At 33.4% G+C, this 26130-nt stretch overlaps 4 protein-coding genes across 6 annotated transcripts; 2 read left to right on the forward strand and 2 right to left on the reverse strand.

The window, feature by feature from the left end:
* Nucleotides 1-2203, forward strand: LOC108215672 (peptidyl-tRNA hydrolase, mitochondrial). Its single transcript, XM_017388216.2, has one exon. The coding sequence runs from the start codon at nt 348-350 to the stop codon at nt 1002-1004; it is 657 nt and encodes a 218-aa protein (XP_017243705.1). The 5' UTR covers nt 1-347; the 3' UTR covers nt 1005-2203.
* Nucleotides 2204-4118: 1915 nt separating this feature from the next.
* LOC108218703 (cyclin-D3-1) lies at nt 4119-6302 on the forward strand. The gene is made up of 4 exons (XM_017392150.2): nt 4119-4896; nt 5047-5248; nt 5341-5471; nt 5675-6302. Exons 1-4 carry the CDS (start codon nt 4381-4383, stop codon nt 6056-6058), a joined length of 1233 nt encoding a protein of 410 aa, XP_017247639.1. The 5' UTR covers nt 4119-4380; the 3' UTR covers nt 6059-6302.
* Nucleotides 6303-6523: 221 nt separating this feature from the next.
* LOC108219465 (leucine-rich repeat extensin-like protein 1) lies at nt 6524-9314 on the reverse strand. Its single transcript, XM_017393286.2, has 7 exons — nt 9037-9314; nt 8717-8821; nt 8434-8560; nt 8250-8321; nt 7434-7479; nt 6932-7352; nt 6524-6840 (listed from the first exon to the last, which is right to left on the reverse strand). The coding sequence occupies exons 1-7, from the start codon at nt 9083-9085 to the stop codon at nt 6803-6805; spliced, it is 858 nt and encodes a 285-aa protein (XP_017248775.1). The 5' UTR covers nt 9086-9314; the 3' UTR covers nt 6524-6802.
* Nucleotides 9315-11966: 2652 nt separating this feature from the next.
* LOC108204445 (phosphatidylinositol 3,4,5-trisphosphate 3-phosphatase and protein-tyrosine-phosphatase PTEN2A) lies at nt 11967-25494 on the reverse strand. Of its 3 annotated transcripts, none has more exons than XM_017373892.2 (13): nt 25288-25494; nt 23103-23531; nt 22638-22739; nt 22503-22559; nt 20861-20926; nt 20075-20251; nt 19224-19310; nt 19062-19126; nt 18822-18898; nt 15118-15164; nt 14372-14502; nt 14200-14269; nt 11967-12680 (listed from the first exon to the last, which is right to left on the reverse strand). In XM_017373892.2, exons 2-13 carry the CDS (start codon nt 23514-23516, stop codon nt 12132-12134), a joined length of 1842 nt encoding a protein of 613 aa, XP_017229381.1. In that variant the 5' UTR covers nt 23517-23531; nt 25288-25494; the 3' UTR covers nt 11967-12131. The 3 variants fall into 3 exon arrangements, with proteins under 3 accessions (XP_017229381.1, XP_017229389.1, XP_017229372.1); XM_017373900.2 differs by having other exon boundaries at nt 23103-23488; nt 25288-25493; XM_017373883.2 differs by having other exon boundaries at nt 23103-23538; nt 25288-25493.
* Between the last annotated feature and the right edge of the window lie 636 nt (nt 25495-26130).

Genomic DNA, 26130 nt, shown 5'->3' on the forward strand with positions numbered 1-26130 from the left:
ACTGAAATTTTAGATTTTCATTATATTTATCAAGTTCTTCTTTTTTCAGGATTAGATTTATATATTTTCCATAAACTAGAATGACCTGAGTATCAAAGTTGCGTTAACAGCTTCTTGATTTATCTGCTCCAAGAAAAGCAGCAGAAAATTCGTGGTAGTATGTGTTCAAAGTAAACTCGTCAACAAAATTTCTCTGCCAAATGCCGGGTGAGTATTAGTTTTTGAATCTAGGAGTTATAAAGTTACATTTTAAATGCTCATCAGCTGTTTGATTGAATGACTGAAAGAGAAATCGAGGAAATTTCATGTACATTACTAATCTCTCAGCCCTGACTAGCTAAGTAGAGATGGTTAGTAGAATTTCAAGGCGTTGTTTTTGCTCTGTTATTACTCCTCAACCATGGTTGTTTGTTGGTCTTGGGAACCCTGGTGATAAATATAAAACAACTAGACACAATGTAGGGTTTCAAATGATGGATGCATTTGCTGAGTCGCAAGGAATTCCGATGGATGAAATTCATTTTAAAGCTTTTTTTGGGAAAGGTTTTGTGGGGGGTGTTCCTGTTTTGCTTGCCAAACCACAAACTTATATGAATTTGAGTGGTGAAAGTATTGGACCTCTTGCTGCTTACTATAAGCTCCCGCTTAACCGTGTCGTCGTGTTTCATGATGACATGGATTTGCCTTGTGGAGTTCTCCGTCTTATTCCTAAGGGCGGTCATGGAAGACATAATGGGCTAAAAAGTGTGATTCAGCATTTCCGAGGGAACACAGAGTTTGGTCGGTTAAGAATTGGTATCGGGAGGCCTCCTGGTCAGATGGATCCTAGAGCCTTCATGCTCCAGAACTTTAATGCTACGGCTCAGGGACGGATCGATGCTGCACTTGAAGAAGGGGTTGTTGCGCTGAAAGAACTTGTGGCCAAAGGTTTGACGGAGGCTGCAAGATGTTTTAATACACAGCAGAAGTACAAGCATATAAGGTTGCAGACAATGCCGGTATGATAGTCAGAGCCTACATAACAGCTAGAACAAACTTGCTTTCAGTTTCAACATGGCTATAATGAATATGTACACAAGTTGGATAAGCGACGCCGGTACATTAATTTCCAAAGTTTTGCTTGCACTTTGAGGTGTAGTCTTGTCCTTTAAAAATGCTACTATATAGGGGTCGTTTGGCTGAGTTTAAAATAAGTGCTTCTTGCTTAAAATAAAAAAATGAAGTAAAAGTTAGAAGTTAGTTAAGACTTATAAGTGATTAAAGTGTTTGGCAAAAAAGTAGAAGTCATGAAACAAAAGTCAGGAATCGTAGCTTTTTTTAAGTGCTTCTCGACTTTTTACACAAACGGTACGAATAAGTGTTTCCAACTTAAAAGTCCAGAAACGGGGCTTAAAAGCCCAGCCAAACACCCACATAGATTGATACTTCTTAGTTTATTAATTCTCATATTCACAAATTTATATATGAGTTTCAGTTATTCGTAAATATGATTCAAGTCGAAGGAACCTGTGCTCAAACGACAAGGTTATGGATTCAAACTTTTTCTTTTCGACAATATCTGTGTAATGGCTGGGGTTTGTGGGTTTAAATATATGATCGGATAAAGTAATTTTCTTTTTCTCAAATCTCAAAAAACCCTAGTTTTCTTTTTCTCTCTTCTCTCTAGCCGCCTCCTCCATCTTTTCATTCCCGACGGGGCTTCCATCGGTTTTCCGGTGGAAAGCCCCAAATCTTTCCGTTTGATTGCTAGTTCTTTGATTGTTTTTGCTTTTCATTGATTTTCTTAATAAATCTTCTTCTTTAAGGGGGAAAATTTCTTAGATCTATATCACCGAACTTTTGATTTTCGTTCTTATTCGCTTCCAGAAGGCTTTTTGGATTTGTGGGTGGATCGATTATCTCTACGTGTCGTGGTGCAGATCTAATTGCTTTAGTTTTTAGTTGGATTTTCTCTAGTTTGTTTGGATTATAGTTTGATTTCTCTCCCTGGTGAGAGTGTGTGATTTTTCTCTCCTCTTTTGTGAGAGTTGGTTTGGATTCATCGATAAAAGCCTTCGGGAAGTGCATTTGTGGTTGATAGCTCAAACGGAGTTTTTGAAAAAGATGGTGAACACAGAGCAAGGATCTATACATGTACCATCGTCAATTTCAACATCGCTTATTTGTCTCATCTTGGCTATGAAGACAGGCATGTTAATATTTTCTATGTTTGTTCGACTCGATCATTCTTGTAGATGCCGTATGGCTATTATTTAATGAATTATTTCCTTTTCTTCAAAAAAAAATGATCGGATAAAGTACAAATTGTTCTCCGATAGAAGCGTTTTCAAGATTAATGGTTCCGCTGGATACCAAGTCCTCCGCTCCTACACTGAAACTTGTTTCTGCCTAGAAGGCAAAAACGCAGAAGGGTAGAGATGGTAGCATCTGTCCATCTGATCATCTTACCTGTATTATAAGAAATCGCATGCTCTCTGTTGGAACTTAAGAAATTCTTATATGGAAATAACAGATAATCTAATAAGTTCTAGAAATGGGCTATCATTTTGAAACGAATGAGTCATTTAAAAAGAAAACTAGTTAGAGAAGGTTTCATGTAGTATCTTAACAAGTTCACCAGGTGGTGGTTGGTTAATTGCTGATATTTAATCAGCCGAGCAAATAAATATTATCACGTGTAATTTCGAGGATTCCCACTAAAATTAGTTTGAACTTGTTTGCTTCATGGAGTAGTTGTGTGTGTATGAAAATGAACTTGTTATTCGGGGTTTATGGGATCACTCAACTTTCACATTTTACTTGCAAGTACACTACTCGGTGCTCTGTTAGTAGTAGTAGTTTATAGGTTTTCATTTGACTTGTCCTTAAAATACAATACGATAATTATGGAGTAGAATGAAAAACATTGTATTATCCGTGGCAAACCTCAAATGATCCGTGAACCCAATACCTAAGTCCATTTCTTACATCTCGGCTAGCACTAGCGAGAGTGCATGCCTTTTGTTTCGCGTCCCCGTTGATGAGAATTCTTTTCGAGTTTTTGTCGAAATCACTTTTGCAAAAATAGGTAGTACTAATATCTCATAATAATAATCACTTGCCTGTTTTGAACAATCGACCACAGATGCGATCTCATAATAATAATCAAACCTGAATCAAACCCATGAAAATCATGCAGATAAATAACCTCAGTTATGAATAACATCAAAACACACCGAAACAAAAACCAACTCTCACAAAAATGAGACACCAACAAAACACAAATAAATTGAACACTTATTGAAAGAAAATAAGATTTCAAACAAGAGAACGGAAAAAAAGAACCAAGACTTTCCACCGATGGAAACCCCATCAAAAATCTTTAATGGGGCTAGCTAGGGTTTGGGAGAGAGTGAGGTGGGAACTTTTTTTAACTCCAGTTCTTCTACTTTAACTTAAAATTCGGTACAGTTTGACATTGCTGTTACAGACAGCAACAACAGTTTTTTGTTAAAACACAAATGAAAACATGTTTGGTAAATCTAAAGCAGTTTTTCCGAAAAGTAGTTTTTAGCTGAAAAACTGTTTTTTTAAAAAGCAGGTCGTCCCATACTTTTAGAAAAAATTGTTTTTTAGGTTTTGCAAGAGGCTATTACAGATTTTACTAAAAAAAACTTACCAAAAATATTAGTTTTTTATATTATAACTCAAAATAAGTAAATATCAAAAAAATTATCAAACTGTTATATGATTTTTATAACAACACTCTTTCACCTGTAATTTTTCTAGCAGCACAACAATTTTAACCAAACTTCCGAGCGTACCCTTGTTAGCAACACTGAAACTTGTCTATCCAAATGCATTCTGTTTTGTGCTCAACATTATTAGAATATACAATATCCTAATTAACCCCTCAGCATGAACATAACACAACCCGTGATTGCATATCCATTATTCTCAATATCCTTCATCACTTTTAGTATCCTAACATTTACCTTTAATATTTTACTTTATCCTCGCATCTACTGTGCTTTTCTATTTAATTATATTCAAAGCCCATAAAGTGCATTAATACACCAATTCCAGTGGAGCCTTGAGAAAATCATGCCTTAACCTTCTTTTGACATTTCTTTGAATCTTTTTTTCTTACTTTTATCACGTGTTATTCAACAAAAATACTTTCCACTTTAGATCCAGACCATTTAAATGTGTATATTGCTAGAGGAAATACCTGCAAGTAAAGGCAATATTATCTCCCACAATTTAGCCTAATTTTTTATATTTTTGTTAATTCACATGTCATCTTAAGATTGCATTAGCATCTTCAGACACTGTCATTTTTACATATAAATACAAGATTTTGTGAAATCAACAGAAACCAAGAGCCTTGCTTTTTTCAAGATGGCAGTTTTAGAACAAAGTGATCATCAACTTGAGCAAGGAACATTGTCTTTCTTGATAGAATCTTTGTTTTGTGATGAACAAGTTGAGGTTGAGAGCTTATTAGAAGGAGAGATTAGTAATAAAGATTACAACTTTGTCGAAAATTCGAGAAATCAAACAAGCCCTCCTCTGGTTTTGGTGGAAAATGATTTGGCTTGGGAAGATGAAGAGCTGGATTCTCTGTTTTGTAAAGAAAGGCAAGCACATTTCTGTTTTCTTGGTGAAACAATGGGATCTTGCTCTTTAAATGTGGTGGATAGAGGGAATGCTGTGGATTGGATGCTAAAAGTGAGAGCCCATTATGGATTCTCAGCTCTTACAGTAGTTTTGGCCATGAATTACTTTGATAGATTTGTCTCCGGTGTCGAGTTTCAAGAAGATGAGCCCTGGATGGTTCAGCTGGCTGCTGTCACTTGTCTGACACTGGCTGCAAAACTTGAGGAGACCCAAGTTCCCCTTCTACTTGACATTCAAGTATGCACCATCCTTAAACACACACACACACACACACACACACACACACACTCTTTAGTGATTTATGGATTCTAGAAAGTCAGATTTTGGTGATTTGGTGTAAAACATGCAGTTTTTTGCTAAGATTTTATATGTTTCTTGATTTATTAGGTTGGAGAGTCAGAATATGTTTTCGAGGCTAAAACAATTCAGAATATGGAGCTTCTGGTGATGTCGACTCTCCGATGGAGAATGAGTGCAGTGACCCCACTCTCATTTCTTGATCACATCACAAGGAGGCTTGGTTTAAAGAGTGATCTCCACTGGGAGTTCTACAGAAATTCTGAAACTCTCCTCCTATCTGTTGTAGCAGGTAAATCCCCCACTTTTTTTCTGCAGAAGAATAATGTTAATTTTAGGTTGCAGATAGATAATCACCAATTCATTGATGATTGAAAATTATAGATTGGAGATTCACAAGTTATTTACCGTCTGTGCTGGCCACTGCAACAATGCTTCATGTTATACATCAAGTTGAGCCCTGCAATGCCATTGAATATCAGAATCAGCTTCTGGCTATTTTCAGAACCACCAAGGTGAGTTAGTCTGCACTTTGAACCTTCCATTTATTTTTCAAGGCGAGCGGGGTTTTGAAAAAGTTCCCTACCCTATTCAAGTAGTCAAGTACTCATGCATACATGTCTCCGACGAGATTTTAAAAATCTCCCCTAACACTTGGATTATTATTGCTTAAAATTTCATTTAAATTCTAAAGCAAATAAGAATTTTCTTTCAACAGGAGGAAATTAAGGAATGCTGTGAACTCGTTTCGTATGTATCAAACAGTTTTTACGTAAATGGAAATAATTCTCAGAAGAGAAAGTATGAAGAAAATTTTGAAATCCCAGGCGGCCTTAGCAAGACTACTGATGCATCTTTCAACACTAAATCTAAGATTCACAAGAGACAGTGTGAAGAAGAAAAAGAAGTAAATTGTGAAATCCCAAGCAGCCTTAGTGGGATTACTGATGCATCTTTCAGCACTGCTAATTCTGCAGATAATGATATTTCCAGTGCATGGTCAGTTTCATGTTCACCAGAGTCAGCAGTGAAACACCAAATGATTAAAAAACAGAAGTTGCACATGCCAGCACTCAGAAGTTTGGCAATGGATATCTTTTAAGTATTTCTTCTATGCTGAAATTTTAGCACTTTGTATATATGTAATGGAAGTAGGGAAAGCAAGCAAAGTAGCTGGTTTAAAGAGAGAAATGTTATAGGTGTCTCATATTTTATACTGTATTTTCTAATCTGAAAATCACTAGTATAGATTTGAGACTAACATTACTCTCTTTTTTAGTTTATTTTGTAGTATTGTTGTTGGTACTCGATATTCCAATTCTTTAATGCAAAGGCGTATTACAGGACACCATTGCCTGCCTAGGATTAATAGTCCAATTCTTTGCTCACAAGAAAGGTCAAAAGACAGAGTATAATTAAAATTTGGAGGCCAACATATGGGGATATCAAAAGACAAAACAGCAAATTATATCAGATATAATTTATAAAGAACATTAATAAAAGACCAGAAAGTTGATTTAAGGGCGAAAACCATGTATTTTCGAAACCCCTTATGAACCCACAGATATAGTCAGAACCTTGTAAAATATGAATACTAATCAAAAAATAAATATAATTAAAAAAAGTAGATATAAACAAACTCAAGCAAGAACCCAACATGTGAAAAATATCTACAGAGGTGGGGTGTGCTCTTACATTTTAGATATCATAAACCTAATCTTGCAGCAATTTCATGTACGCTAACTTTTGGCTAATGTTGCTTCCTATTTTCTATTGTACTGGACCATAAGAGATTAACTTTATAACTGATATTGCTTTCCTACGTCTTCTGAAGGAGTTTATAATCTTAGTATGGCGGAGGATAGATTCCTGGGTACGAAGGACCTGCTTGTACATGAAAGAATTAAACATTTAGCAATTATGTATATACGTTGGAAAAATTAATTTGTAAGACCCAACAAAGATAGTTAGTTACCTGGTGGATAGTGGTGCGAGGACTGTGCAGGTGGCGGATATTGCACTGAAGGATATACAGAAGGCGGATATGGTTGAGGAGGATATGCACTTAAATGAAGGGGTGGATATGTACTGCCTGGATAAGAAGCAGAATCATGTTGATTTGAATAATAAGATTGATTAGAGTAGGGCGGTGGGTAAGGAGCTGCTGAAGATGGTGGAGGGTACAGCGATGCTGATGATGGTGGAGGGTACAGGGATGCTGACGATGGTGGAGGGTACGGGGATGCTGAGGATGGTGGAGGGTAAGGGTAGCTGGATGGTGGAGGGTAAGGGGAGTTGGCCGCTTGTGGGGGGTAAGAGTATGCTGATGGCGCCGGCACAGGTGATGCAGCATAAGGTGGAACTGATGGTGCAAAATAACTTGGTGGCTTTTGTGACTGCACAAAGATCCCAAATTATATGGCTTTAGTTAAATCTTAAATTATAAAAATTCCAACATAAGTAAGAGTGCAACTTACATTTGCATTTGCGTAATGCATTATTAGTCGAACTTCCCCTGCATACCTAAAAATGTCAAACATGAATTAACATTTTAAATACCTTGATACTGAAAAACATCATACTAATGTTAATAACATGGTCAAAAGACAGAAGTTACAATCAGCATTCCAAAAACAAAGTTTCATGGAGAGTGCACTTGGGCCTATGGTCCTATACAGTACCCATTTCCAGAACATGGTTGATAGACGTCAAAACAGGGAATGCTATAAAATTAGATCAACATGTACATTTTTGAAATCCAGAATAAAGCACCTACTCTTGTTATCAAAGCTCCTTGGTACAAAATTAATATCTCAAGGAAAGTAGCTTATTTTACTTGGTAAATTGAGATGACGACATTCTATAGTGGACGATCAAAATATAACTAAAGACAATTAGACAATTAGAACAACCTAAACTAGAAATTTTTTAAAAAAGTAGCACAACTATAAATTGAAATCAAAGAAATGGGCTAGGCTGTGTTTCACCGTCTAGGTTTTGCAAAGCTTAATCAGCAAAACATTTCCAGCTACAAATTTCATCTAAAGGACACCAAACATTTTCCTGTAGTCTTAAACTCTAGTATATTTTAGACCTGGTTTTGTGCCATAGAAGTGACTCAACACATTACTGCAGAAGTTGAAGAATACTGCTTTAGGGGGTTTTAGTAAAGATATTAATTTTTATGTTTACGGGAAAACTATAACTAGATGTTTTACCAGAAAACATATTTTGGGAAGTCTTTTTCAGCACATTAACACCGAACCAGATGATATGACTAGTGAAAATAGTACCTGCTAGCTTTCGTATGAATTGCCCAAGAGCTATCGTCATATCCTTGAGACAGAACCTTCTGCAACTGAACCCTAATAAAAGCCGAACCCAAGTAGATAAATTAAAATCAAGAATTAATAGTTCCGACACAGTTATACAAGACAATGCAAGAATGTAAAATTTAATATTTATAGTAGCACTTACTTTCCACTACCAATAAAATCATCATATGTGATCGTATTACTGTTCCAAACAACAACATTTAATTCTCTCAACCCTTCAATTAGAGTAAACACGAATTTCTCTTGGAAAGTCGGGTTTTTGCCTCCATCTACAGAAAAACCAAGACACAGCAACTTAGATTCCAATTTGTAACATATATCATAAAAACCAATTCTCAGAGGATAACTCAAATTTGTTTAGACGGTAATCCTTAAATATGCTTAAAAGATGGAAACAGATATTCAATAAAGACTGAAAATCAAACCTGTATGAGTCCGGGTACGAAATTTAGAGCTAGCATATTCAAGGCAAACATAAGGGTCTTGCCTCGAAATCCATTCTGTATCTTTTAACTTTGAACAACCAATCACTAACATCATCAAAATTTCAAGAAAACATAATTGGTCAATATAAAAACATAATAGTAGTAAATTTAAAATTTTTGAGGAAGAGAGGAGAGAGAGAGAGAGGGAGGGAGAGGGAGAGGGAGAGGGAGAGACGGAGAGGGAGAGAGAGAGAGGGAGAGGGGCAGGGGGGAGAGAGAGAGAGAGAGAGGGAGGGAGAGGGAAAAGGGGTAACAGATACCTGTAACTTCAAGAAGATGGCCATGAATTCCAGAAACCGAGGTCGCCATTAACAAATCAATCAATAAAGATGGAAGAGCTGAAATTTGTATAAATATCAAAAGGGGTTTTGTATTCTTTTATGGGTCAATCCAATTTCAACGAAAACTTGAAAATATTTTTATGTATGTAGAGGTAGATGTGTGTGTATATATAGGTTTGGGCCGGACGGCATGGTGGTTACGTAACGCGGGGAAAGGTAGCGCGTAGGGGGAGGAAGTTGCAGCCAGGCTTCGCAGAATTATATTACCTATTTCCGTTTAATTTATTTATTTGATAATAAAACCGGTATTTTTTAATAATAAAACCGGTAATAGTAAGTTCTTCTTCTTCTTTAATTAAAGAAAACAAAAGAATGCGCGTTTGTAAATCGTGTGTCACTGTGGTCAGTATGTATCTTACGGGTGATCCCAAATCATGGTGGAGAACTCGTAGTTGATGACAAAAAACCGGGAAGGTCAGGTATTGAGTCGTAGAATGTCCTCAAAAAGGAATTCAAAGATCAGTTTTTAGTTTTTACCCAACAATACGAATTTCGAGGTGATCATCAAACCGTAAAAATCATTTATACCGCTCACTCTACACTGTAAATTGTAATTTTTATTTCTTATGGTATAGCTGCGGTTTAAAATTTTGATAAATCGCATGACGCGGTGCAATTTGCGGTTTGAGATTTAATATTGCTGTTCAAACTGTACCGCACCGCAATGTCTAATATATTAAATATATATAATATAAATTAATTTCTTTTTTTTGAAAGTAATTGCTTATTTAATATATGTGTGTGTGTGTGTATAAGGGTGAGGTTCACATCAAAACCCGTATTAAATTAGAACTTATAAGTTATAACTCATACAAAATCATTAGATTATTGTTAAATCAATCGTCATGATCAAATAATACATTTAATATTGTTACTTAATATCTTTTTTACTTAATTGCAGCTAATTAATGAATACATTAGATGCAATCATTATATGTATTAAAATTTAATATTACCTTCTAATCAAATTGCTTATTATATTATTTGATATTATGCTTCTAATGTTCTGCAACAGTATCGGTATAATTATTAAATAATATTATTGTATAATATTTAACGTACTATAAAATTATTTGTATTTTCCTATGAAAATATCGCATTATAAAATCATTTCCATTACATTAATATGTTCCGCAATTGTATGACGTAATAATTTGTATTTAAGATCTTTGTATAAATATTCTATAGCAATACAAGCCTACAAGTTATATGGTTAAATTATATAATTTTAAAAAATTACATTAATCATGAAATTAAATTTAATAATATTATTGTATAATATTTAACTTACTATAACAGTATTGTTTCCTACAAAATTATTGTATTGTAAAATTATTTTATGATATATGTTCCGCAGCAGCATGACGTTGTATTTTATATTTAAGATATTTATACAAATATTCTGCAGTAGTCCAGCAAGCCTACAAGTTATGTGGTTGAATTCTATAATTTTAGAAAATTTATACTCCCTCCGTCCCTTTTGAGTTGTCACATTTCCATTTTTGTTGGTTAAACTAACTAAATTTTGACCAAAGATTATGAGTTACTCTTTCATTATTTTAAAAAATTGGAAATTACAGCTTAAAGTAGATTAAAAGTTCTTTCCGGTGACATATTTTTTTTTTCAATTGATAAAATATTAATAAATTGCAGTCAAACTTTGGTCAATTTGACCGGTACAAATGCAAATGTGACAACTAAAATGGGACGGAGGGAGTATCAATCATAAAATTAAATTTTGTTATTTAATGAAGGTTCTAAGGTTCTAAGATGAAGAGGTTTCACGTTAAATCCAACCCTATATATAATGAATATTATAGAAACTAATTTTAATACATAAAAAAACTAATTTTAGATCTTTGTATGAAATATTATTTATTTTCTACGACATGAGACTCGTTCTTATCGATCTCAAATTACAAATGAATTACATTTTAGTATAGGTTAACACCAAAGTAAATATGCAAGAAATCGATGGAAATGGGTTAAATGTTAAAAGTCTTAATTATCAAACTTATCATTAAAGTCGACAAAATATCAACTTCATCACTGAACTCTACGGCGTCTCAAGTGACTCACTAAACTGGTTTATTGGTATCAAAATTATCACTTGCCGTTAACTTTTAAAAGAAAACCAACGTTAGTATGGACGAAATGACTGATGGGTTGTTGACGTGATACATTGATAAAAAAGATTGCAGAAAAAATAATGAAAGAAAATAAAAATAGAAAGAACGAAAGAAAACAAAAAAAGAAAAAACACACTTAGACATACGTAGATACACTACATACATTCACACTACTTCATATTGAAGGAGAAGAGACATAAGAGTCAAAAGGATGAACCTGAGTGAAAAGTATAGAAGAACCCTAATCAACACTCATCTTCTAATTATACTGAGATCAGTGTTGATTAGGCTTGATTTGAAAAGCAGTGTGTGTATGAAAAGCAGTGTGTGTATGTAGTGTATCGACGTATGTCTTTAGTCTGGTTATTCTCTTTCTTGATTTTTTTCTTTCTTTCTATTTTCGTTGTTTTTATTTTCTTTCATTATTTTTTTGCAGACTTTTTTACAAGTGTGTTACGTCAACATCCCGTCAGTCATTCCGTTCATACTTCCGTTAGTTTTCTTTTAAAAAATAACGGCAGTGATGATTTTGATACCAGTAAACCAGTAGTGAGTCACTTGAGACCCCGTTTAGATCAATGATGAAATTGATATCTTTTGTCGATTTCAGTGATGAGTTTGATAATTAACCCAATATTAAAATAATAACAAAAACTAAAGACAAATACAATTTCTTGATCATCGACAGCAATAGCATCCCATTTCTAACTAGTTGTAAAATACGAAAGAAACAGAACGAGTTTGATAAAAAGAAACTTTTAGTTTGATAATGCACGGACTACATAGAAATAAATGAAGTCCTGCAAAAAAAAAGAATGAAATGAACTGGATACCCCAATTTGTACATAGACTTTGTACTACAGTGTAAAATTTGGTCACTTAACTTTAATCACTTTCAAAATCTTCTTCGTCGCCAAATGTGAAAACAGACGCATCAGCTGCCATTGCCTTAAAGTCACTTACCTCTCCAACTGGGCTGGACACCTTGTCGCCCAACACAACCGTGCCAGTGCTGTCCTTAGGCTCATTAAAACTTGTCTTTCCTGGTGCGAGTTGCCTAGCATCATGTGACAAATTTGAGATTTGATCTGATTTGCTGAGTGCTTGAGTACTAGAAGTAGTGTTAACACTAGCTACGTCAGCTTCAGAAGCTAATCCAGCCTGCCTGTGCTTTGAAGAATTGACGTCTTCTGCCTCAGTGTCAGTGTCAGAGAACACGTCATCATTCTTTTCACTGCTTACAGAGTCTCTGACTGTTTGTGGTGCTGCAGTTGCACCAACAGCTCCACCAGTTGGTGCATGATTGGCACCCGGCCTTTCAGTGAGCCCGTTGGTAGAAGTTTCTGTCTGAGTCCCCATTGTAGTATTTGGAACAGTGCCACTGTACTCCACAACTACAACTTCTAACTGAAAACCTGGTGATGGCAGTTTCCTCTGCGCATGAACCATAATTGTATAAATAAGTACTCGGCACACTTTAGATAAATAGGTTTTGGGTTTAAAGGAAAAAATATGCAAATAATGGGCTGAAAGTTATACTCTCTGGGTAGGGATCTATTCATACTTTTCATTCCTTCCTCTTGTTGGTTTTTTATTGAGAATAAAGGAGAGAACGTTCGCTAACTATTTTATTCATTCAATAGCTAACAATTTAAATAATTTATAAATAATTCAAATAACTTTGAATTATTTATCTCAACACACCTTAATTCAATTCAAAGTACTAAATATTTTACCGATGATGTACTTCCCATCATCATATGTTTGGAACACTTCTCTCCACAAACTTCTTCTAGGGGCACTTCCCACCAATTTTAGATGTTGAAGCACTTCTTATCAACTTACAATCTTTAGGATCTTTTCTTATAAATCAGGAGCACTTCTCTCCATATGACGCATTTCTCACCGACAATTTTACTATTTCCATGGCCACATGTGCAATGATTTTCTTCACACACATCTGTCGCGTGTCTATGTTTTTCCTTTTTTTTTTTGAAACTATGTGTTCTTTCTCTGTGTAGCTTTATCATCAGTATCAGAATCTTCACCATCAGAATTTTCAGTGGCAACACCACCAAAAGCATCTTGGCTTTTTGTTTGTTCACTCATGAGCAACTTATAAGTAACACCCAGTTTTCACAATTGAACTGAGCTCAAATAACAATTGTTGGTTTTTTATTGAGAGAAACTGAGAGAATTTTATGCCAACAAGAATGATTTTATGATCCAATATATAATTCTAAATACATATACTTGCATTTTATAGGCCAACACATCAGGATTAACATCCCTAAAAGATAGGATTTCTAAATACTTATCACTGCTAACTTATTCATTCAAAACTCCAACTAATTCTACTTATCCGATAGCTAACAATTAAAATAATTTAAAAACAGTTCAAATAACTTTAAATTATTATTCTCAAGACTCCATTCGAAGTAATATGAGTTCACAAATCAAGGGATAAAAGTATCATTGCTAATTTCTAGATACGATCTATTCTATGTACCATAAAGGCAATGGACTGATATGGGATAGTATGGTCTGCAGTCATCAGGAGTATTTCAAGAAATGTCAAGGTTTGATTCTGAACCAATACAAATATTTATCATTTCTTCTATTATTTACAGCAAAATTCAAGGTTCGATAACTTAAAATTACGAGAAGAGCACCTTTGTATTAGTAATCAAGATAGAATAAATTAGAAATTTTAACATTAGAACTGATAACTAAAACAAAACCAATAAATTATTTATTAAAAAAAACCATGCATTGCAGGGGCCAGGAGGTATATGCCAGTAGAAGAGAAACAAGAAATGGTAAAACTGAACACTAAATTGCTTAGATATTGGTTCAATCATTATTAACCAACTCAGCATAAGAAATATTTATGAAACTAATTGTTAACTGACTCAGATGTTACAGGAAAAATGTTAATATACACTCAACTTACCTTGTCAAACCCATCAAGACCATCTGTGGTTAAAAACTTTCTGGTCTCGAACATTGAAGTGTTTAACCAGCTGAAGAAAAAAGAAAGAAAAGACTTTTAACTATTAAGCAGCAAAACCAGAAAAGTGTGGGTATATTGTCTTTATGTACCATTTTAGAATTAATATTTTTACCAGTAGAAGTCTCCTTGACCATCATGAAAATGAATTTTGAAGTCTCCAGCCAACTCTGTCAGTCCAGGTTCCCCTGGCAAAGCAAAGACCATAACGCCTTTTCTTGGGGCACTAAACCAAAAATCTTCAGGCTGAGCAACACAAGAAAGCTTGTCAAAGTTTGATGAAGGAAATAATATAAGGCCATAACGAATTGTAAGCAGAAAATTTTAAATCATTGCCACATATAGCAGTTATTATAATCAGATTAGACACTTGATAGTTTTCACTTGTAGTTGCGTATGGAATTATGTATATATGACAGCAATAGGTATGAGAATAGTGCCAAGTGGAAATTATCAAACTGTACCAGATGTGAAGTTCAAAATCTGCAATTTATAAATTTATCATTTAACCTGAAGAATATGGAAAAAACTTATTTTATGATGTTTCAAACTAGGAAGGTTAGTTTAGACAACATGGTTTGACGTTGGATTTATTTGATAATAACATCAGAGTGAAGTCTGAGAACTAACCAATCAGCATAATAATAGCGTTGTTAGATTTATTTGATAATAACATCAAAGTGAAGTCGGAGAGTAACCAATCAGCATAATAAGCCATTAAAAGTACTATCTAAGAATAAAATTGAAATTTATAAAATACAGAACCAATATAAATATAAGCCACACTTAGTGACTGAAAAGTAAGTAGCCAAGAGGAATCAAGTGATTATATATAATTGTTTGGTTTGTGAGTACACCTACCGAAAGATTTTTTGTTTTGGGATGTTGCTTGGTAGAAAATAGAACACCTGCAAAAAATTTGTCAGATACATTCAGCAATGTGTTTCAAGTTTCTAAAAGCATTGAAGCTACAAGGCTTATTTACTGCAATTTCAGGTTTTAAAACTCTGCTAAGAAAATAGGATGTGTTTCTGGCAATAAACAACTAAAGGGTTAGGTTTAGGTGCCTCAAGTGCAGCAGCAAATTATTATTGCATAACATCATCATGTTACAAATGCCTCAAACTTTCTCAGATGGAAGCTTTGGCTCACTATAGGACACTTCTCTCAGCTTATAACTACCATCCTCCATCCTTAATCTGGTTTTCGCAGTTCGCTCTTTTTGGAGCAAACTCTCAACTACATTATAAACTTTTGATAAGGTGTCTGTGGCTCACGGTAAGAAACATATCAGTTTGTGATAAGGAAACACTATTTTAAACCAGAGGTTATCATGTATAACATTACCGGCTTTTATAGTTATTATTATACAAGCTTCTGGATACATGCATACATATATAGGTAGCACTCCATAGCATATCCATAGCATACCCTCTTATATGGAGTTCCATAGTATACCACTATAGATATATACATAATACATATATTTATTATATTTTTAATAAAATACAATTAAAAATTTTAATTAGTAAATCAAAAACGGAATTATACAATTTTTTATTCCAAAAATCATTGAAAATTATGCAATATTTCAACATGATTCTCCAACAAATAATAATTATCCATAATTATTTTATTATAGAACCAGTTTCGAAAATCAACCTTTTTGTTCAAATCTTAAGTGTTAAATTATTTGTAATATATGTATGTATGTATGTATATGTATGTATGTATGTCGGGGTGTTGACCCTTATTCTCACAATTTAGAGTTATAATGTCCTAAATATTACAAGTCATAAAAATGGCCTTTAATATCACAACAAAACATATGATAAAGATGAGTGTATAAGAAACGCAATATCGTGAAGCGTGCTTCATCTATTTGTTGCATAGCTAGGAAAGATGAAAACAGAAGACCAACTAATGTTTCTAAGAAACGCAAGATAGTTTTGTGCTGGGCTCTATGCATATACCACGAAATATCAGTTTCATCATTAGCTTCAATGTGAGTGGAGCTCACATACATTCGCTACTAAGTAACTGATCACCTTTCAAGAATGCATCAGGGCATTATTATCCTTCAGCATATCTCTTACAAAAACGCATTTTAAAACCTAGTTTCATTGTGATATTAAAGGCCATAATTCTGAATTGTTTTTTAAGGGCCATTTACTATTATTTTGTTACATTAAAGACCTTTTCTCTATATGTCGTGGTATTCTATATTAGAATTACATTTTATTTGTATTCTATAATAAAAGTTATTATAAAATTAATTATATATATGGTGTATTACATAAATCCATATAAGGACCTCCATGAAATGGCCTACATATATATACTAGCTTATAACCTCTGCCATGCACTGTTGACTTCTACTGTTTGTTATTTTATCATACATATTTTAATATTTAATTTTATTTAAAGATAAATCAATGTTGAAATAATATGCATCTTTTAATTAATATAGAGTTTTTTATTAATTGATAGACATGTTTGGGTTTTATTGTGTATATAAATAAGAATATTATTTAACCGCTAGATAAACTCATAATAGATAGGCCCGTCAAAAGGTTAATTAAGAACTGGCCCGAAGAGATATGTTTTAATGAGAATATTTAAATGTGTTTCAATTATAATCAAAAAGACCCATTAAAACATGTTACATATTAAGGAGGTCTGTCGGCCCAAATAACCGACCATACCGACCAAAACATATAATCTATTAGCTTTAATAGTATAGCACTTATATATATATGGGTCATGTTCCTCTTAGATTTCTTAGGTTAAGAACCCTTAGAACCCACACAAAAAAAAGTTATTTTTAAGTATTATATTTTTAAAATTATTTTTGAACACACACAACAATGCAAAAAACACGTATTGAGATTTAGATCCTGAAAATCTAATTAAAATTTAGGGTTCTGCAGCAGAACCTTAGTGGTTCTAAGATTCTATTTTAGGGATTGATTTTCTCTTAAACGCGTGATTTTCTCTTAAACGCGCCCATATATATATATATATATATATATATATATATATATATATATATTATATATATCTGTGTGTGTAGGGTTTTACTCGAATACTATCCTCCTTAAAATACAAACTACAAACTAAAATTAAAAAAAATATAAATCACATCGAAATATCCACATATGGTATGCAAATTGATCGTTGGGAGATAAAGAAAAATATAATGAAGTCAGATGTCAAAAAAAAAGCTCACCGATTGATGGGAAAAATCAAATTAAAAACGGAGGGGATTATGTGGGATCATGTGTGAGAGGGTGTATATTAATTGTGTATGGTGGATCCGCCATTAGATTAGATTCATCTAACTGTGTAGATTAAGTTTATAGTTTGTAATTTAATTTGGTTTGTGTTTATATATATATATATATATATATCTATATATATATACATAGAGTCCTACTCCAATACAAACCAAATTAGCCTAAAAACTAAAAACCAGTTTCTGGTCAGTTTTTTATCACTATTTTTTACTACAGAAATTACTAATATGTACATAACATATCACTAATTTATATATAGCATATCTCCCGAATATAAATATATGTATACACATATATGCAACGTATATGACCATCATCTTCACCAGAACTGTAAAAATGGACCTCTTACCACCATTACCAGACCCAGACGTTTCTATGACTTGCCACCATTGCCTGCTATCACCAATGGTCACATACACTTTCCATCATAACTTACCAAAACTAACGATTACTTAACACTATCATACAACTTCTCTATGGTTTCTTACCGCCAAGAACCTTCCTACGACTCAAATTGATCATATATAATCGATTACCAATAGTTTAGGTAAGTAGATTTTCTCAATTTTGATGATAAAAATCATTGTTTATATACTGTATAAAAACAGTGATTAGTGCAATATAAATTAGTGATACCCGTAGTTATAAACAGTGGTAGGGAATTTGGTTTTTAGTTTGTATTTAAGAGTTGGTTTGTATTTGATCAATTGCCTATATACATATATATATATAGAGAGAGAGAGTGTGTGTGTGTGTCACACTCCATGAAAAACCACCTTATATAGAGTCTAGTAGAGAACGCCCATATATACACACAAAATACATGTTTCAATCTCATTAGTCATTAAATACATAATTAGTGAATCAAAAAATAAATTTTTATCATTTTTCCTTAAAAAAACGTTGAAAAATAATCATAAATATCCAAAGTGGTTCTACAGTAGAACCATTTTTGTCCAAAGTGGATCCATGGTAGAACCAAATTTAAAAATCAATTTTTCCACTTAAATTGTATGTGATAAATTGTTTGTGCATTTTATGTATGATTAATATTCTACATTAAAATTAAATTTTATGCATAAGTATAATTAAATTTAGAATTATTTGTGAGATTTTAAAGTAGAAAAAAATGATTCTCTATAGCACTCTAATTAAGATAGTTCTCTATGGAATAATGGGGCACACACACACACACACACACAAAATAAGGTGCACATACTATGCTATTTCATCATAAACGAGAGAGATAACAAAGAAATTATAACATACCATTATGATCAGAGATAGTAATGGAGGGCCTAATCCAATAAGGGCACCTATGAAGGCGGAGGCCCCTCAGTATACATCTGTAAATAAAGGGATTTCAAACACTAAACACATGACTGATCCAAACTGGATTACATAGTAGCAGTATAACTCAATATCAAAAACTGTGATCTACGTAGTTAATTCTAACATCTAAACATGATTTAAAAAAAGTTGTTCTAAAGAGATGCATAAGAAGTTTACCTACGAACAGGATGATTCTCACCATTGGAAAATGATAAGACGTGTTCAAAATATTTCACATACCTCTGTGATTATGAAATTAAAATTTGTAAGATAAGATGTCAAAATTGCTGTAAAGTAATAAAGAAACATTAGGTTACTGTTTACTAAGCATGGACTAACAATCTGACTGGGAAGAACAAGGCCTTTCCCGTCGAAACATCTTTTCTGGTTATAATAGTCAATAGACTCCTCCGCTGTAGGAAAAAACTGCATAGAACAATAATATCAGAAAATAAATATAAATATAGAAGGTTAGTTATCAATTAAGTGAATTGTTGGAACACAATATATCAAGTAGGTCACTAATTATTTAGCAAAAAAATAAAAGAAGTAGGTCACTAATTGCAAAATGGTCTCAGAAGGGTCATTCAACTCAGCAGTGGTGTCACTTATAAAGTTAAAAAAATCAAATCAAATTTCAAGGGAACTGTTGATAATATGGCAGGAAGACGACTTGATGATGATGTGGCATCTAAGTGGTTTTGATGGCAAAAATAAAAATCTCACACCCTAATCTTCTCAGCCTTTCTATGGAATTTATTACATATATACAGAAGTAGAGACAGAGAGAGGAAGAGGGAGGTAAGAGGGGAGAGGGAGGGAGGGGGGCGGAGAGAAAAAGGATAGGTGTATGTATAATGTCTGTGTTTTTATTCTATTAGTTAGTTCCACCTGACTATCTGTCCATTTGCAACCCCAATAATATTTGGCACGTCTGAGGTATGGCGTTCTACGCTCAGTCTCCTGATGTATTTAACTGAGCAACAATAGATTAATATTTTCATTATGTTTAATAGCCCTTTTTGAGACCATTTCACAAATGATAATTACTTGATCTTTTAGGTTTCGACTAATATCGCGGTTTATATCAACCCTGATTGTTAGACGTATGAGTACTGACCCCAAATAACACAAGGTGAATTGGGAATTGAATTTAAACAAAATGTCATCTACTTTAATTTAAATCCGACCTTCAGATACAGAAGAAGACTGGAAATCATTAAACCAGTTCTGGCCATTCCAGCCTTACAGTGCACTACCACAACATTTTCAATATCCTGCTTCAACCATGAGTATGCACTTCTACAAAATGATATAATGAGTTGAATGGGAGGGCAATTATGATCATCAAATGGAAAGCAAGCAACCTGCATAGAGTGAGAGACCAAATATAAGAACTCACCACAGAAGCAACAACAGATAAAACAAATATCAGTGCTATAAACCTGGCACTCTCTACTACACAACGGTCCTGATGGTCAACCTCAAAAGGTAGTAACAAATAAATACGACATGGTGAGATGGATAGAAATGACACAATGTTAACATCACCATATTAGACATATTTAGCAAGTTGCAATTAAGCATGCGGGATAAAACTTTAGATCAGTTATCATTAGCTCTTTGAGACGTTTTGAACACTATTTAAGGAACTGGTCTTTTTTAATATATGTCATGTAGAACAGAACAGCATAAGTATAGAGATTAGAGTATTATCAAGAGTAAAAAATAATATATATGAACAATCCGTCAATCAGCAACTATCTTTACTTCACGACCAGTGAAATATTTAGTTACATAGCTCAATAAGAACCATGATAATAGACAAATTCCAGCTGAGAATACAGACCACCTATTTGTTTATTATCAAGTTGATGGAACACATTTTATAATTTTTTACAAGCACTGTTTTATATGCATAAAGATATGAAACTAAATTAATTATGAATCCAACTTGTAGAAAGCATATAGCTGACCTTGCCTTCGAAAAGGGATGCATCATACAGCCTCTCAGAACAAAGATTGTACACTTTGTACCTGCCCTACATACATAAAGTTGATTGTAGATAAGTGTACTAATATATTGCAATTGAAACAATAAACAAAATTGATCATTTTCTACTTGGAAACTTTGTACAGACCAATTTGCAACTTGATTATAGCTACATAAAATAAAGATAAAGATGGATCATTGTGTCTATATTATTGATTGGCCAGAAGACATATACACGAATTGATGAATATCTGCATATAAATCAAGGATGGAGATGTCAAGATCAAGGCATATGACTGTGCTTCAAGTGGATACAATTAAATATTATGGGGCCAGCACATCCATGAAGTGGTCAAACAATGTCATATGATTATGAATCCATTGGGATTCTTTAAAGTCTGCCAAATATGAGTTGAGTAAAAAAATTGTTTTTTCGGTAAATGAAGTTAAAGTGAGCTTAAAGGAAGGAATCGCCTAAATGTTAGAAGTACCAATTACCTACTTTTTTACTTTTAACTTATTACTTATAGCTAGTATAAAGAACTTAAAGTGAGAAGCTAGAACGCACAGACTCTTCAAAAGGGTGCCATATGGGTGTCATTTTAATTAGATTAATATAACATTTATATATTATTTTAAAAAAATATTTATTAATAAATATTATGGGTCGGGTCGGGTTCGGGCTACCCGTGGGTAATGCGGGTCGAGTTTTCTGACCTATTAAAATATCGGGTCGAGTTCGGGTTGGGTAAAAATTTAGACCCGTGACTGTCAACCGACCTGATACCCGAAATTGCCAGCCCTATATGCGTGTCCAACTCGCCCCACTCGGCTGAGTACGTGTCCAACTTGCCACCTGGCATTTCGACACACATAAGGCAGTGGACTCGCTTTTAACATGGGGTGAAACGGCCACGGACTCGACCCACCTTGAAAAAGGCCCGATAACCTGCTTTTTAAGGTCCAATTACCTGCTTTCACAGCTTCTCATCTACTTTCTCCGCCTCTCTTTCCCGGCCCCTCTCATCTATTTACTCTACATCTCTTCACAGTCTCTCTCATCTCTTCTCTCTGCATCTCTTTTCTCTCATATACGGAAATGGGCGTTCTTCTAGGAATGAAAATGCATCACAATGAATCTTATATTCGATTACCACTTATTGTAGAGACAGTTTTATAACTATATCGAATGAAGTTTTTAATGTTTGACATATACAATCCTATTTATTAACATTATTTTTATTTTGCAAGTCATGTACGCAAGACTCTTGGATAACTGGCGAATCCCCGTATTCGTGTCCCGTATCGCCGTATCCGAGTCCGTGCTTCCTAGGCGAGATGCAAATTTTTTTTTTTAAATTTACCCAAGCAAACTCTGTATACGATCTCTCGACTACAATATATCCGAGAATTAAAATAACAAAAATATTAGATATACTATAATTGATTCTGCCTCCAATACTACTAAATAACAAAAATAGTTGATTTACTAACTATAAACAGCCCTGATACTGTTGTATAATCTTTTATTTTCTTGTTTTCAATACTGATGTATTTTCACATTTACTGTGCAATCAATAATTTTACTATAACCACAGATAACAATGAATTATGGAGATATAAACCTTGTGATAGGTTTCAAGGAACTTGATCACTTCTTCCATATGATTTCTGTAAAATCCCTGCACCACATACTTTAGGAATGAGCAATTAAGTTTGTGCGATATTGAGCGGCCAACCAGAGAAATTCCTTTGCTTACCTCAACAAAGCCAAAAAACCCCGAGCTCATATCCCCGGCAGGAAAGCCCATAGCAATAATATTTTCTGTGATATATGTCAAATCTAAATCGAACCCTCCTTCCTGAAGGCCAAGGACACAGTTATTGGCCATCCCATGAATTGAGAAATTATATATTAAGATGCTGTGCATGAAATTTCCAGAAGTAATTTAACTAGAACAAGAAGTCATGAAAGTATGAATATGGTAACTAGAACAGGGGTCGGGGATCCAGAACCGAGTTCATTGCCAAGTAATATAAAAGATCATCGCAAACCTAGCAAGTAAAACAGGGTCATGTTGATGAATTTATATAAAAGAAAATATAAGAATAACAAAGGAGAAAAGGAAAAAACATCAACTAAACATCATCATGGTAACGATGTAAACAACTGAGAATAACCAATTCAAAAGGGATATGCGTATATAAATATACTCAGAAAGCACCTGGTATCTTCGTTTATTTTGAGATACAACATGGCGAGCCTTGACCTGCACTGCCTTGACTGCAACCTTAGACGAGTCAACTAATCCTTTTGTGATTGTTCCAAACAAATTGGATTGCGCAGATGGTGAAGTTCCTTCAGCACTATCATCTAGCCGGGAAGCTTTTGGAGACGCTCGAAAACCAAGTCCACTGGTGAAGCGAGCAAGTGGTGACTTATCAGATGGCGAACTATCTTGCTTACCGACCAAAGAGTCGGGAATTTTCAAATTTTTAGCCCACATGGATAGACCAGAAACAGAAACCATAGACCGTGAATTCCCTGCAGGATTGTCCAATTCAACCCCAGACTGAGTCTGTACTTCCGGAGCTTTCAAAGGCTGAGTATCTGATGCATCATCCAGTTCAGAGTCCATTTACCACCCAGAGTTCTGAATACTAATAGATATACCAACACAAGTACTTGTCTGAGAATCAAAGGCATTTTCCTCCCCAATGCAATAACCCGATAAACAAAAGTGATACCAATCAAAAAAACGGAAGGAAGAGAAAAATAAGTAGCAAACAAGATACTCCCTCTGTTTTCAAATAATTGACGTTTTTTGTCAAAAAAAAAAATAATTGACGTTTGAAGTTTTGGCACACAATTCTAAGAGCATTAATTGCATATCTAAAATTATTCTTTTGAAAATTTTCTTTTTCTGAATAAAAATATCAAACTTATACTTTATTCACAATTGGAAATTTGAGAAGGAGATAAATATCAAGTCGGTCACTCGTTTCGTCCAAATGTATCAATTCAGTCACTCATTCCCAAATTGACTCAAATGAGACACTCATTAGAAAAATTTGTATCAAAAATATCACTCTATCGTTAGTCGAAATTTTGAAAGTATTATAGATTGAGTTTCGCACATTTTTTATAAACGGTATTACATCGAAATGAAAGATTCCGAGTTCTACTATTTTTGCTAATATTGAGAGATTTTTAAAATTTTATCAACTATTTATTTTTAATTTTTGATTGTTTTATTTGATTTAAATAAAAATAAATAGGAGATAAATTTTTAAAAATCTAAAAATATTAGCGAAAATAGTAGAACTCGGGATCTTTCATTTGGATGTAATACCGTTCATAAAAAATGTGCGAAACTCAATATATAATACTTTCAAAATTTCGACTAACGATAGAGTGATATTTTTGTTACAAATTTTTCAAATGAGTGTCTCATTTGAGTCAATTTGGGAATCAGTGACTCAATTGATACATTTGGACGAAACGAGTGACCTACTTGATATTTATCCCATTTGAGAAGTAATAATTCTAACTATTCGTTCAATTCAAATGTGTGTCAAAAAGTCAAACGTCAATTATTTGAAAACAGAGGGCCTAATAAAATTGCGAGTAAGGTATTGGTGAGTCATGACTTGATTCTTTTGCATAACTTGATCGGAAATTATCAGTTTTTCCCCACTAATTATTACTCCCTCCGTCCTTTTCATTTCTTAACATTTCTTTTTCACTGCTTGACACGCACTTTAATGCGCCTATAAAACATAGTTTTATAACCTTTTTCTTAAATTTTTTTTTTCTGAATAAAAATTTAGACACTAAATTTGTAGTCAGAAAAAGAAATTTTTTAAAAAAAGTTATAAAACTATGTTTTTTAAGCGCATTAAAGTGCGTGCCGCGCCCCCGTCCCGCAATGTTAAGAATTGAGAGGGACGGAGGGAGTATTATCTATACATTATATAAAACTTCGTAACTCAACATGCCTATATCAGTCATTAATCATTGCAGCTCCATTTCCTCACTAAAATGAATCAAACTTTAAAGTACTACTACTTCCGAGCCATGACTACACACTTGTGCATACTCATCGATAACAGTCATTATGCTACGATAATCAAATTACATATCTTACTCACATAACTATTCACATCTAAAATAATATATGATCAAATTAAAACAGTCAATAATCAGGATCTCCAAATTAAAACACTAACAGTGAATAACCGAGATTCAACTCATTTCACCGATCAATCTGCGATCTTACGAATGTCAGATATATATCATCATCATAGTTATAAAAGCTAAACAACAAAACTTATATATGTATATAAACACAATTTATAAAATGCAAATCATTATGTATGAAGAAAATTATGCACTAAATTATAAGTTACCTTTCGGAATGCAGTCGTAACACGCCGGAATGTGACGTCACTAAGTGGTGGTTGATTGAGTAAAATTAACCGGTCGCCGTCGGGGGATCAGAGTGATTCAGTTTTGAAAATGACGGAGTTGGTATTCTTTAACAAACTCCCATACACTCATAAATTGTTTTATTTATGATTTTATTCCCAAGCCCCTCCGCTTTTGTTATTTCTGAAAATTTAGTTGCTAGTCCCGTATACTTTTCAAAAATGAAACTGAAATTATATGAATATGAAATTAAATTATGGCTAATTTACTACATGAAATCCATAGAAATTTGTTAGTAAAGAGTGAATCATACAATCAAAAAAGTTTTTTTATTGTTTAAAAAAAAAGTTTTTTTATTTAACCGGTGAATCAAATCTGTAAAAATATTCATATTTTAATTTTATACAACTAAATACATAATTTGTTGCTTGCAAAAAAAAATACATAATTTGTTATTAAGAAGTGAATCATACAACCAAAAAAGTTATTCCAACTAACTTGTGAATCGAATCTGTAATAAGATTCATATTTTAATTTTATACAACAAAATACATGGATTAAATTTGGAATAAGTAAAACTGACGATTATAATCAATTTATAAAGAGGAGATGAGTTTTTATTGAACAAGTTATAAATTAAATGGATTAAACTAATACGGGTTAAGTAAAATTGACGATTATAATTTATCTTTTTTGGAAGACAAAAAGAATTCATTGATAGGGAGAGACGATTATAATCTATTTATAAAGAAGAGATGAGTTTTTATATATCAAACAAGTTTTTTTTTGAAACCAATATATCCAACAACTTAAAAATTATCTTA

Source organism: Daucus carota, chromosome 1, assembly GCF_001625215.2.
Source record: "Daucus carota subsp. sativus chromosome 1, DH1 v3.0, whole genome shotgun sequence".
In the NCBI taxonomy this organism is placed as follows: domain Eukaryota; kingdom Viridiplantae; phylum Streptophyta; class Magnoliopsida; order Apiales; family Apiaceae; genus Daucus; species Daucus carota.

Excerpts from the sequence above, each read along its gene's own strand:
- LOC108215672 (XM_017388216.2), top strand. The coding sequence starts at position 348 with ATGGTTAGTAGAATTTCAAGGCGTTGTTTTTGCTCTGTTATTACTCCT.
- LOC108218703 (XM_017392150.2), top strand. The coding sequence starts at position 4,381 with ATGGCAGTTTTAGAACAAAGTGATCATCAACTTGAGCAAGGAACATTG. Across the intron at positions 4,897-5,046 it reads CCCTTCTACTTGACATTCAA|GTTGGAGAGTCAGAATATGT; the intron begins GTATGCACCATC and ends TTGATTTATTAG. Across the intron at positions 5,472-5,674 it reads CTATTTTCAGAACCACCAAG|GAGGAAATTAAGGAATGCTG; the intron begins GTGAGTTAGTCT and ends TTCTTTCAACAG.
- LOC108219465 (XM_017393286.2), bottom strand. The coding sequence starts at position 9,085 with ATGGCGACCTCGGTTTCTGGAATTCATGGCCATCTTCTTGAAGTTACA. Across the intron at positions 8,822-9,036 it reads CCATCTTCTTGAAGTTACAG|TGATTGGTTGTTCAAAGTTA; the intron begins GTATCTGTTACC and ends TGATGATGTTAG. Across the intron at positions 8,561-8,716 it reads TCGTACCCGGACTCATACAG|ATGGAGGCAAAAACCCGACT; the intron begins GTTTGATTTTCA and ends GTTTTTCTGTAG.
- LOC108204445 (XM_017373892.2), bottom strand. The coding sequence starts at position 23,516 with ATGGACTCTGAACTGGATGATGCATCAGATACTCAGCCTTTGAAAGCT. Across the intron at positions 22,740-23,102 it reads AAAATAAACGAAGATACCAG|GAAGGAGGGTTCGATTTAGA; the intron begins GTGCTTTCTGAG and ends CTTGGCCTTCAG. Across the intron at positions 18,899-19,061 it reads GAGAATCATCCTGTTCGTAG|ATGTATACTGAGGGGCCTCC; the intron begins GTAAACTTCTTA and ends CTTTATTTACAG.